General features: G+C 45.3%; 1 protein-coding gene across 1 annotated transcript in view; it reads left to right on the top strand.

The window, feature by feature from the left end:
• The window catches only part of CRHR2 (corticotropin releasing hormone receptor 2), a 246,297-nt gene that overhangs the window by 24,109 nt on the left and 207,995 nt on the right, over nt 1-14,193 (top strand). The window contains exon 2 of the mRNA XM_073334745.2: nt 2,992-3,085. Coding sequence (XP_073190846.1) covers nt 2,992-3,085 — 94 coding nt within the window. The remainder of the gene's footprint in view (nt 1-2,991; nt 3,086-14,193) is intronic.

Raw genomic sequence — 14,193 nt, 5'->3', positions numbered from 1 at the left:
TTCCTTTAATTTTTTTTTAATTTATTTATTGCTAAATCAAAGTCACACACAAGAAGCCCATTTATTAGGATAACTGGCCTAGAAATGAAAGCAAAAGTAATATAACATCTGTGCAAGAATTTTTTCCCCACTAGCCCAAGTGAAGCAAAAATTGATCCTAAATCAAACTTGACATTCAACCTTTTTGTTCCTACACATATTGTGAAATCCTTAATGCTCTCTGGACTCTCCCGTTGTCTCACAAAAATTGGACAGCTGCACATACAGTGTATTTATAGTACATTATCTAAACCAAAAAAACAACGAGGAGTCTGGTGGCACCTTAAAGACTAACAGATTTATTTGTGCATAAGCTTTCATAAGTAAAAAACCACTTCTTCAGATGCATGGAGTGAAAATTACAGATAGCGGCAGCTGTTGGCCGGGTGCCCAGCTCTGAAGGCAGCGCCCTGCCAGCAGCAGCGCAGAAGTAAGGGTGGCAATCCCAGACCATGCCACCCATCTCTGCTGCTGCCTTCCGGGCTGGGCGTCCAGAGAGCGGCAGCTAGAAGGGTGGCAATACCAGACCCTGCTCTGCACCATCCGTATGTCTGCGCTGATGCTGGCGGTGCCTCTGCCTTCAAAGCTGGACTCCCAGCCAATGCTCTCCAGCTCTGAAGGCAGCGCCACCGCCGGAAGCGGTGCAGAAGTAAGGGTAGCAGTACCGCAACCCCCCCGTAATGACCTTGCCCCCCACCCTCCCTCCACACAGCTCCTTTTTGGGTCAGGACCCCTACAAGTTGGGGAGGGATAGCTCAGTGGTTTGAGCTTGGGCCTGCTAAACCCAGGGTTGTGAGTTCAATCCTTGAGGGGGTCATTTAGGGATCTGGGGCAAAAATTGGGGATTGGTCCTGCTTTGAGCAGGGGGTTGGACTAGATGACCTCCTGAGGTCCCTTCCAACTCTGATACTCTATTCTATGTCTATGAATTACAACACTGCAAAATTTCAGATTGAAATAGCTGAAAGCATGAAGTTTACCATTTTTAAAATCCTATGACAGTGAAATTGACCAAAATGGACTGTGAATTTGGTAGGGCCCTAATAATGATACTGGCCTCTTTTGTAAAGCACTTTGAGATCTACTGGTGGAAAGCGCTGGATAAAGTATTTATTATTGTTGTTGATGCTGAATAATTTTTGTTATTTAGTGGTGTCAGAGTCAGACCATACTTATGTCTCTCAATGGGAATAAAAATGTGGGAAGGGCTTTGTTTGTGTGTGTGTTTGTTTGTTTAAAGAATTTTGAAAAATAACAAGAAAAAATATAAAGCTATTTTATAAAGCATGAAAGTTTTAACGTATTAATGGTCCTGAAGAGTCTATATTTTCTCCATCACTTATTCCATTTCTCCTTGTTATGCAACAAGGAAGTCGGTAATACAGATGGTGTTTTACAATCACTGAACACATTTTGAAGCTCATAAATGTAATGTAAACCGTCAGTGGATATGTTATTTTCCCTGAGTCAGAGCTGTGTGTGTCTTCGGCTTAAGTAGAAGATGGAAAGCATTTTGTGAGTTATCAAGGCATTATAGACCCTCATAAAGAGTCAAAGGTTTGATTTCATGGCCCAGTGGTATCTATCAGTAATTTGTCACTTTTGAATACTTTAATTCTCCCTTTCTGTTATGGCATTCAGTAGCAATGCTATTATTCCCTGCAGTATTAAAAACTGGCTGCCATCTACTGATCATTTAGATGTATTGTTCTGTGAGCTACCTCTGCTGAGCCTGCAATATGCAGTAATTCATTTCCCTTTTGGGGCTGAAAATGAGATTTGATTCTTTGGCCTCAGTATTACGTGTATTCCTTAAAATCCTGTGGGGTTTTTTCTCAGCTGTCTAAAAAAATATTGTCTTGTTAGGAGGATAAGCAAAGCTCTATCCCATGTTGTATGGCTTTGAACAATTTGAAGTTAAATCACTTCAGCTAATATCTACCAATGGATACTAGCTTGCTAAATTCATCAGTGCAAGAGATCCACTTGTTGCTACCTTTTCACACCTTCTGGTTGCTACTTAAGTCACAGGTGACCTATTAGAGAAGAGAGTGCTGTGCAGCATTAGTTTACATGGGGATAGTGAGATGGAGAAGGAATTTATTACAACCCCGTGCCTCTTGCCGCAAGAAGACTTACAGTGAAATTACTCTCTACATCATATCTCAGCTGCGTCAGTTGCTCATGTGGTATGCCAAGCTCTTCCTTAACTGTAACTTACTGCGATTTTGTTTGTTCAAGTGAAGACAGATGAATGGCCATGAGGGCTGGCGGTCTCCCAGTACCGTCCTGTGACTCTTATTCTTCCCCCATAACAAACCTGTGACCTTTCGTGAAAGTACCTCTGACAGTATCACTGCCTGAGTTATGATGTAGGGAAAAAATGAGCATGCAGTAATCCTGACTTTGTCCTGGGGGATTTTAAGTACTGGGGAGACAGTTTGATCACTCTCAAGGGGGAAATCGGCAGATAGTCCTTTTTTCAAAGAGAAGGATATCTGTATGGAGGACAGCAGGCTGGTGATGTCAGGGAACGCTCATTCAGATGAAGCTCGGGCCACATGTCGACATTAAAGACTCCATGATAAAAACTATCGTACTTACATTCTGCAGTCATTAAGTTCCCCCTGTTGGTTCAGTGGGATACAATATTCTTCATGTCGTATCCTACACTATTGTGTAGTGTTGTTGCTGTGCTCTGTTAAACAGCTGCCACGCTCCGCTTCAGAGGTGGCTGCATTTTACTGAGGGGCGGAAGTGATCCCTGTATTCATTTTCTATCTCCCAGGAGTGCCTTCACCCACAGTTGCACAATTGATCAGTTGAAACTGCTATAAAAGTGCCAGGTATTATTATCATGCTCCCAAGAAAGAGAATTCTGTCCTTCTCTTGCTGCTTGTTAAGTGTAAATATTTATTGTGTGTTTTTTTTCTTTTCCTTTTGTTCATCCAGTTAGTTCTGCACTGTGAATCCTCTGTGAGCCTGCCCTTGTCTGTTCTGCTGGAAAGGTATTGTGAAGCGTTGTCAGCTCTCTACAATGTCACAGGTATATACTCCGTTCACTTCTATCAACAGTCCATTTTTACACTGCTGCCTATCACTGCCGTCAGAGAGCACACTCAAAGTGCCCTCAATCCATGATGGTATATCCCCACTGAGATAAACAAAGCTGAGCCACCTGGGTCCTCTTAGCAGGACAGTCTGTAAGGGTTTGGTTTTTGAGCAGGCCCTCAGATTTTATATTCCTGGAAACAACTGCAGGCATGATTTGGAAGGTACCAATCGCTCCAGGAGGACTTCATAGCCCTTAAACGTCTGTTAGTCTAATTGTACCAAATCAAGCAGTGAGACACTGAAGGGCTGTAAACAGTGCCCACACTTCCTCCTGGACACCAAACTGTGGTGCAGACTTGGAGCTGACTCTCTTTTCTGTAACTTCAGAGCCTAAATGTGGTGATCTCAGCCCTCAGATTCTAACTCTAGCTTTTCAGTGTGTGACAAAGGACCAAAATGAGGCATGCCCCAAGATAGAGTATAATGGCACATAGGGACTGACGCCGTGGGTGCTCTGGGGCTGGAGCACCCATGGGGAAAAATTAGTGGGTCCTCTGCACCCACTGGAAGCCAAGCTCCCCGCACCCTCCTCCCCCTCCCTTGAGCGCGCTGTGTCCCCACTCCTCCGCCTACCTCCCAGCACTTCCTGCCCAGCTGCTGCCAAACAGTTGTTTGGCGGCATTAGCACACTCCGGGAGGGAGGGGGAAGAGCGGGAACATGGCGCACTCAGGGGAGGAGGTGGGGCTGGGGCAGGGATTTGGGGAAGGAGTTGGAATAGGGGCAGGGAGGGGGCAGAGTTGGGTCAGGAACTTTGGGGAAGGGGTTGGAAAGGAGGCGGGGCAGGGATGGGAAGGGGCAAGGCAAGGGCAGGGCCTCATGGAAGGGGTGGAGTGGGGGCAGGGCCGGAGGCAGGGTGGGGGGGTCGAGCACCCACAGGGAAGAGGGGAAGTTGGCACCTATGTAATGGGGAAATTTGAAATGATATGAGAATCTTTTTTAAATGTGGAGGAACATAGAAGTTACTATTTAGGGTTAGTCTTCACTACCTTGCTACACTGGCGCAAGCTCTCCTGTCGGCATAATTACTCCACCTCAGCGAGAGGCGGAAGCTATGTCGGTGGGAGAGCGTCTGCTGCCAACATAGCACTAGTGTGGACAGCACTTAGGTCGATGTAACTTGTGTCGCTCAGGGGAGTGGCTTTTTCATATCCCTGAGTGACATAAGTTACATGGATTGAAGTGGTAGTGTAGACCAGCCCCTAATCAGGTCTCATGCCTCAGGAAATGACCAACACCTGGTGCTCAAGAGGAAGGTAAAATCCTCTCTATGATACACATAGCTTCACTGTGTGTGCCTGCATGGCCAACAATTTCCTCCTGACAGTAACAGGTGATCCACTTATTGCCTTAGCTGTACCTTAGTTTGCATATAAATGTGTGCAATGACTTGCATACAGCAGCGACACTGAATTCTGCACTTTGTGGCATTACTTTCTAGGCTTTATGCGATGTATTGCTTTTTTTAAAAATTTCAATTTACCAGTCATTTATTTCATCAAATGTCCTTACTCTTCCATAGTATGAGACAAAGTACAAAGGAAAGACCGATCAGTTTTCTTGATGTCTTTCATAATTTTGAATACTTCATTCAGGTGTCCTTTGCCTCTTGAATATTATTTTAAGTATTACGATAAAACTTGACATTAATTCAAAATGTGCATTTCATGCTTCCCCATCCATGGATTTAATTGCACAAATTAAATTTCACACCAGCCAGTCTGAGATGTTGGCAAACAAGCCACTTCTTAATTGCTGGCATAAATAATGTTCTGGGCTCTTTATGCAGTGCATGAATATAACAAAACTTATAAAACAGATTTCCACTAGTGAAACAGCATTTTAAAGAGAGAGGGGACAACAGAAGTTAGAGAAGGCAAAACGGGAGAGCCTAGTTGACCGTGCATCCTCATTGTAAGGTACCAGCAAAACACCAATCTCAGAACTAACCAGACTTTCAATCTATAATGAAGCCATCCAACTTACTACTTTTATGTAACACACCACCCTTGGCCCTAGTATGTACTCTTTAAACTTTCTTTGGGTGTGCTTTCTCTCTCTCACTCACACACACTCACATTCAGACACACACACACACAGCACACAAATATCTTGAACAAACTTTATTAAGAACCACGGAGAACAATCCATATGAAAATCCTTGTTTGTTCTATCTTATCTGTCGCTCAGTCATAAGAGCTCTGTAACTCAGTCCAGTATCTTAGTTTCCTTCCCCCAGAATTGCTAACCACACATGAAATTGTGTACTGCCCCTTTAAAGGACAAGCTGGAGTCTTCAGCTTTGGGGTTGGATTCGGAGACCTCCTGAGATCTCTTCCAACCCTAATCTTCTGTGATTCTATGACAGCCTGACTGTACTCAAGGAGGCCCTGCCCTAGGGCTGGGCTATATAGACAGGAAGATGAAACTGAACAAACTGAAGGGGAGTAGAAGTTGTACATGGTGTAACATGTGGGGGTTTCCTCTTCTGGGCGGCAGGAGATTAGTCCTACTAAACTCAGCTACTCTGCTTGGTGAATTTTAAGTTTGGGAATGCTCCACAAGTGTTCTGTGGTAAGGAGCTTATAAACTGTATTGTGATTGTTCCTGTCCTGAAACCCTGGTGAAAGGGGACGTGCTATTTTGTTAGTATGTGTTGGCTTCTCCTTGGCCTGGGCTGTTAAATTGTACCCAATATTGCCCCAGCTGGGGGGCAGAATTAAGGTGGGTCACTCCCACGACACCACACTGCTGTGGGGGTGGGGGGAGGGCGGGAATGTCGCTCTGCCAACACCTTTGTGCTTTGCTTTCAAAAAATTTTCACGCTACGTATAATGAACCAATGGTGAGAACTGCCTTTTTGTACCGTCACCCCGGTGTAAGTTTAGCGCTATACTGAATAAATGGCTCTGTAAATAGAGTCTAAGTGTATTTATCTGACCAAAGAGGGGAGGGTAAATGACTCTCTCTCAATGGGTATTGCTTCTTGGAAAAAATCCCTCGGTGACCTGTCCATGACTCCTTGGGGGAAGTGTATTGACACTGCTGAATGGTGGCCTTGCCCGCACTACAGAGCCTATGCTAGCATACCCCCTTGTGTGGGCACAGCGTTTGCCCACAGAAGGAGTTTTTTTACTGGTGGTGTAACACCACCTACCTCCCTGAACGATGCTAGCTATGCTGGGAGAAGCATTCGTCTGTAGGAATAGCTGTGTCTGCGCTGAGGTTGACTTAGCTGTGTCCCATGGAGCATGGTTTTTTCCCACCCTTCCAACTGACATATCTATGCCAGTATCAATTTTCAGGGTAGACCAGGAGGCCTGTATCAGCTTAAGGTGGGTTGTATCTAGTTCTTGCTCTGCTTCTGCGTGCAAAGGGGAAACTGCCAAAGGAGCTTGATTTCTCTGTTGTAACTCAGCTGATGTAGCCACTGGTAATAAAGGAGTCTCTGTAATACGTTGGCTACAGGTATGTGTTGGCCACACACACGCCAGGATTTTCAAAAGAACCCCTGGGAGGCCAGGCACGCAGAGCACATTGAAATTCAATGGGAGATGGGTACTCAACTCCCTTAACCACCTCTGACAAACCCACCCTGTATCTTTGCACCCGATTTGGTCATCTTTGCCCTTTCCTGTGTACCTCAATGGCCAAGTAGCACTTCTGATGCATTTTTGGTCTCCACGGAAGTCTCTTGCCCACACGTTTTGGCCCATGTGCAATTTGTGCAACCTGGCATGTTGTTTCTGGCAGCTTCTTTTGACCTGTAAATGAATCCTCAAAGGTCTGATTTGTGGAGACCCAGCTGAAAATCAGTGTTGTCCAAAAAATAAAACAGATGGTGGCTGGCCAGTGCTGCTGCCTGGAGTGTTTCTGTCTAGGTAAGAGGTTTCAGAGGGGTAGCCATGTTAGTCTGTATCAGCAAAAAGACCGAGGAGGATTTGTGGCACCTTAGAGACTAACAAATTTATTTGAGCATAGGCTTTTGTGGGCTAAAACCCCCTCCATCGGATGCATGCAGTGGATAATACAGTAGGAAGATATATATATATATACACAGAGAACATGGAAAAGTGGGTGTTGCCATACCCACTATAACGAGAGTGATCAATTAAGGTGGGCTATTATCAGCAGAAGGAAAAAAAAACCTTTTGTAGTGATAATCAGGATGGCTCAGAAATGGGCAGGGCGAGGATTCCCTTGCTGCAGCGGCTGCAGAAGACAGCTGTAAGGTTGTCTCCTGAGGCCCCTCTTGCCATCCCTCCTGTGAGCAGCAGGACAGGTCTAGGGCTGTGTGGGAGGGGATGTGTCAGGGCACCGTGCAATGCTGCAGAGATTCTGGACAGTGCTGCATCTGATGTGGTAGCCCTGGGAGGTGACCACAGCCCCTTGGGCCTACCCGTGTTGTTCTGAGTTACCTCAGGAGTGTCTCCACCTCAGAACAGCCCCACCCCTTCCCCTCAGGCCTCACCCCTGCCTCATCTCTTCCCCCAAGGCCCCAGTCCTGCCCTGCCTCCTCCCCGTGAGGTCCCACCCCCAGTTCGCTTCTCATTTCCCCTCCCCCCTGCATGGGTCGGGAGGGACTCACCTGCAGAGCTGGAGTTGGGAGCTGAAGCTGCCCAATGCAGGCAGGAGGTGGCCCTGGCTGAGTAGGGGCTGGCGAGGGTGATGACTCTGCGCCTCCCTGCCTCCCCTGTCCACAGTACCCAGACTTTGGGTGTCCGGTCAGTAGATCTGACCGGACACCGTCAGGTCCCTTTTTCAACTGGACTTTCTGGTCAAAAACTGGCCACCTGGCCACACTACGTGTATCACATTTCAATGTGCTTATGTTGCAGGTGACATGCAAAATACCACTGGTCATTCTGCACAGGCATTGATCAAAACGAGGTGCATGTGTCCCGTCTTGTTTGCTGGCTGAGCTGGGACAAGTCACTTGCCCCTCTGTGCCTCAGTTTCCCCATTTGCAAAATGTAGATAACAATATTGACCTTTGTAGAGCACATTGAGATCTGCTGATGAAAAATGCCATGTAAGAGCTAGGTATTACTATAATTGTGTGTTTGCGACCCTGCTTTGGTGTCATTCCAATCTAATTTAAGAAGGTAGAGCCAGATGTCCCTGTGACGCTACAACAAATAGATGTAACCAGCATTTCAGACCTTTGTGTTCGGCCTCCCTGTAGAGGACTTGCACTGGCTGTGTGTCTTGTTTTGAATATGTCCCAAGACAGACTGTAGCTGTGTACAGCTGTGGATGGCTCTAAATAGCCTTTCATAATCCCTCCAGGAGATAACTGACACTGCAGACCCTGTGTCCAGTTCCAATTTTAAGGGATTCCCAGCCACTCGCAATTCTATCCAATACTAGCTGGGCTTTGTTTATTGCGTATCCGTCCATGCCAGTTTTATTTGTGGAGTCACCCTCGCTGTCTGGGAATCTTTCACCCACAGCACAAACGACTTTATTCTTTCATATGAATTTTTTTACACTTGTGTATACTTTTATTTTTGTGTCCTTTCTTAGGGTCCGCGTGATACAAAGGCCCCTTTGAAATAACAATCATCCAGCTTACGGTCTGTTTATGCACACCAAATATATTTAAAATTACATTGCTCCGTCCAACACTTGGCTAGTATACCACTAATTTGGTTGGTGTACATCACCCACACCCTGAGTCGTTCCTTCTAGGCATTTGGTTGCAGCCTCCATTGGCATCAAATATCAACAGCTTGGAAATATGTAAGAAAAACCTGTATCAGCAAATAGCTCAGTGTAGCATTGTGTCCCAGACCAGCATGGGATTGTGCAGATTTGCTCCAAATTCACAGTGCTGGTTTCTTTTACTCAGTTCTGCCACCTGTGGTAGCCCTCATCTTGGCTAACACTCTGGGGATTGAACCAGGAACCGCTCGAGCTCAAAGCAAGAGTCACTGTTGCTTGAGCTAGGGCTCCCTACCTGGGGCTGTATTAGCGTCCTATCCTCTGTAGACCAGGTACAGAAGGCGGACCTGTAGCACACACTCATCAGCGGGTTAAATGTGCATTCTGGCTGCTGGTTCCATTTATGGAACTGGAAATATTCTGCTATGACGAGAGGTTCTGGAGACTGATGCGCTGGCCAGAAAAGAGAATCTCAGTGTGATTCTTTTGGCTTCACTAGTGCTGTGAATGCAGGATGCAGTGTAAAGGTTTTACTCCCCCAAAAGGCTTAAAAGAGATGGTGGATCTCTGTGAACTGCTACACTATTAGTGTCAGACTGCTCCAGTTTTTCAGTGGATCATGATTTCCAGGCCTCTGTAACTTGCCATATACTTATAACCACAGAGGAAAGACTGTCAAGGGAACTCTGTTTATTTTGGTACATTGCATGATATCAGCTATCTTAGGGCAGGGAACCTGGCTTTCTTACATGTCTACAAAGCACCATGCAGCCCAATGGCACTGCACTGATTATAGCAATGTCCCCATCTGACTGATCAGGAGCTGCTGCACTTCGCACGGGGTGAGCATTTCTGACAATGTGGCCATTTGGAATGACCTAACTAGCCACGTACTGAGGGCAGAGAAGTCTCTTGGTTTCTGCCTGCTTTCTGAACTCACATGCTTGTCTCCTGCTGCTGGAAGCTGAGGCCCAGATCCTGCAAGTTATTTTGGCACGTAACAGCCATTGCTGCCAATTCCCGTCCTCTGACTACTGTGCTTGTCCTGGCTTAGTGGAAGTACTTGGGCAGCCCCGGCCATGTGATGGCTTATCCTGAGAGTGCAGTTATTTACCCTAGCACGTCACTCTCAGGCCCCTGACACAGTTACTTTCTCCTCTTCCTTGATCCGGTCCCCACCAGCTGTCTGTGTCGGACCCCCAGTTTAGGCAGACATTTGGGGGGCGGCTTCTGAGAAGGATCTTTCTTCTCTCTGAAGCCACTGATTGTCAGATTGTTACCAGGCAAACATTTTACATTGTCATTTACCTCAGCTGAGGCTTTTAGGCAACTACCTCTCATAGGTCCCTCAAGATGGCACTGTGGGGAGAGGGCACCACTTGCCCAGATTAATAATAATGTTGTGCCTTACCTCTGCACTGCATAATAGTAATTAACACATCCCAGCAATTTGTCTTGTTATAATTGTGTGCAGTATATTAGGGAGGGGGCCCAAGGGTAAAGGACAGGAAAGGAATTTACCTAGTAAGATTGTTGCTTGCAAGAATGCTGTGGCCATTCTCTCAGCCTCACTGTGCCTCATTTCTTCTTTAAAAAATGGTGAAATTAGGGTGGCTGTAACTGGGAAGTTACCTGTATAAATACAAGACTTTCTTAGTATCAGGGGATAGCCATGTTAGTCTGTATCTACAGAAACAACGAGGAGTCCGGTGGCACTTTAAAGACTAACAGATTTATTTGGGCATAAGGTTTCGTGGGTGAAAAGCTCCACTTCTTCAGATGCATGGAGTGAAAATTACAGATGCAGGCATTAATATACTGGCACATGAAGAGAGGGGAGTTACCTTACAAGTGGAGAACCAGTGGTGACAAGGCCAATTCAATCAGGGTGAATGTGGTCCACTCCCAATAATTGATGAGGAGGTGTCAATGCCAAGAAAGGGAAAATCGGTTTTGTAGTGAGCCAGCCATTCCCTGTCCCTATTCAAGCCCAAATTAACGGTGTTAAATTTGCAAATGAATTGTAACTCTGCAGTTTCTCTTTGAAGTCTGTTTTTGAAGCTTTTTTGTTGAAGGATGGCTACTTTTAAATCTGTTATTGAGTATCCAGGGAGGGTGAAGTGTTCTCCTACTGGCTTTTGTATATTACCATTCCTGATGTCTGATTGGTGACCATTTATTCTTTTACGTAGGGACTGTCCACTTTGGCCAATGTACATGGCAGAGGGGCATTGCTGGCACATGATGGCGTATATCACAGTCGTCAAGCCATCTGCTTTTTGTGGCCTTGATTTTTTTTCAGACGTGCGACTCCTGCGCTCCAATTCAATGAGGTGCTCAATACCTTCAAAAATCCAGCCCTGTGTCTGTGACAGAGACGGCAATTTCTTACAGTATCCTGTACTGAATTCAGTTTAAGTATCTTTGGAGTCTGTTGTATTAAATCCAAAGGTTATGTATTATATGGGGTTATATGTAACCTCTCTAGGAGGGAGATGTGATGCGAACCTTGGGGAGTGTTATGAGTTTCAGAGGACTGTATTGAACAGTGTGCCAGACAAGAACGGACTTTTGGGACAAACAGTATCAAGTGGTTTGCAAGGCGAACTTCTACCACAAATTGAATGTAAATTCCCCATCTCCTGGTTATGCAAAACCCCAGCCTTTGGAAGCTACGCCCTGAGGAGGGGTCCCTTGTCTAGTGATCACCAGTTAATGGAATCTCAATATCAAAGGCCCAAGCTGTATAAAGGAAAGACTAACCTATGCATGTGGGTTAATTCTGAGCTAAGGCTGTTGTGAACTTATGTATCTCTAGGGTACAGATGTGGGGACCTGCATGAAAACCTCCTAAGCTTACTTTTACCAGCTTAGGTTACAACTTCCCCAAGGTACAAACTATTTTACTCTTTGTCCTTGGACTTCCACTGCCACCACCAAACATTTATCTGGGTTTATTTTTATTAGGAAAGCATCTGTCAAGGTTCCTCCCCCACTCTGAACTCTAGGGTACAGATGTGGGGACCTGCATGAAAACCTCCTAAGCTTACTTTTACCAGCTTAGGTTAAAACTTCCCCAAGGTACAAATTAATTTTATCCTTTGTCCTTGGAATACCACTGCCACCACCAAACTCTAACTGGGTTTACTGGGAAACGTAGTTTGGACACGTCTTTCCCCACAAAATCCTCCCAACCCTTGCACCCCACTTCCTGGGAAAGGTTTGGTAAAAATCCTCACCAATTTGCATAGGTGACCACAGACCCAAACCCTTGGATCTGAGAACAATGAAAAAGCATTCAGTTTTCTTACAAGAAGACTTTTAATAGAAATAGAAGTAAATAGAAGTAAAGGAATCACCCCTGTAAAATCAGGATGATAGATATCTTACAGGGTAATTAGATTCAAAACATAGAGAATCCCTCTAGGCAAAACCTTAAGTTACAAAAAAGACACACAGACAGAAATAGTAATTTTATTCAGCACAATTCTTTTCTCAGCCATTTAAAGAAATCATAATCTAACACATACCTAGCTAGATTACTTACTAAAAGTTCTAAGACTCCATTCCTGGTCTATCCCCAGCAAAAGCAGTGTACCAACAGACACAGACCCTTTGTTTCTCTCCCTCCTCCCAGCTTTTGAAAGTACCTTGTCTCCTCATTGGTCATTTTGGTCAGGTGCCAGCGAGGTTATCTTTAGCTTCTTAACCCTTTATAGGTGAGAGGATTTTTTCTCTGGCCAGGAGGGATATTAAAGGGGTTTACCCTTCCCTTTATATTTATGACAACTTATAACACAGAAGAACCCTGGATGGGGTTTGAAGGACTGACTCCTACCAGAGCCCTTGCTGCAGTTGGGGGTCATCTCCGCTAAGCTAGTTAACATGCATGTAGGTTCTTTTATTGTTTTAATGTTTTCTCTGTAATGCTTTCACCTTGAGAATAAATGTGCTTGCTTAGGAAGAGCTGTGTGGTAACTTGTAATAGCTGGCAATTACTGCTGTTCTTAGCCTTTGGAGAGAAAGCAAAGCACAGATGCTGGCCAGGTTAGGCAGTCTGTCTTGCTGGGATTATCACAGTGTAGGCAGAGTACAAGGTAGCCTGGAAAAACCTAAATCAGGAGGAAGTGAAATGAGATGATGGCAGAGGAACTGGGACCCTAGAGTGGGTGCCCTGAAGGGCCCATGGAGGGGGGAAACACAGGTTCCATTGCCCTGAATGGTGACAATATCTATCCATCTAAGGTATGTATATGTCCCCCACTACTGTAGTATCTGAGCACCTCACAATCTTTGGTGTAGTTATCCTCAGAACTCCCATGGGCGGCAAGGAAATGCTATTATCCCTGTTTTACGGTTGGGGAACTCAGGTACAGTTGGACTCAAATGCTCAAAAGGAGTGAGGTTCCTAAATTCCATTGATTTCAATGTTCAGTGTTGTGGTAGCCATGTTGGGCCAAGGATATGAGAGAGACAATGTGGGTGGGGGAATCTCTCTTACTGGAACAACTTCTGTTGGTGAGAGAGAGGGGTCTGACATGAAGAAGAGCTCTGTGTAGCTTGAGGACTTCTCTCTCACCAACAGAAGTTCGTCCAATAAGAGAGATCATCTCATGCTCACCTTGTCACACTGACGTCTATGGAAGTGAGGAACTTAACTCCTGTTGCGCGTTCCACCCTTAGAGCCAAATTTTCAAAGGTTCTTGGGGCCAGATTTTCAAAAGGTGTTCAGGCAGTGAAGTGACTTGCCTGCGATCACACAGGAAGTCTGTGGTGCAGCAACGACTTGAACCCACATCTCCCAGGTCAGCGTCTTAAACACTGTCAGGCACACGTGCTTAGTTTATTGACAAACGTGAGTAAGGAACTCCTCCTGTTCCTCTGGATGAATGAACTGGCTTCTACTGTGCCTTGTTCATCAACAACCAAAATAACAGCTAAGTTCCAGCTGAACAATCTTTATTGGTTTTGATGGAAGGGACTGAGTACAGGCTTCCCTTGGTGAGCTTGCAGCCCTGGTAGGTAGAAAAATCAACCTTCCACTTGTAAATGGAGCCAATTTGATCTAGATGCTGTGGAAAGAGAATAAATATGGCACTTTACAATGTCACATGATAGTCATTTTTCTTATGATACCCATATGTCGAGGCAGTTTGATTGGCAGTTTTGTCACATCCTAAGGCTCCTAACCAGCAAACATTTAGGCATGTACTTTGCTCACATTCATAAAATTAAGCTACTGCTCATGTGCATAAAGTTAACCATGAGTGTAAGCATTTGCAGGATCAGGGCTTAGGGTGAGAGCTAGCAGCCTATGGCACTTTCCAGTTTCAGATGCCATGATAGCTCTAGTTAAAAGTGAAGCAATAACAGTGGGT

Source organism: Lepidochelys kempii, chromosome 2, assembly GCF_965140285.1.
Source record: "Lepidochelys kempii isolate rLepKem1 chromosome 2, rLepKem1.hap1, whole genome shotgun sequence".
NCBI lineage: Eukaryota > Metazoa > Chordata > Testudines > Cheloniidae > Lepidochelys > Lepidochelys kempii.
This window is presented reverse-complemented; position numbering and strand designations above follow the sequence as displayed.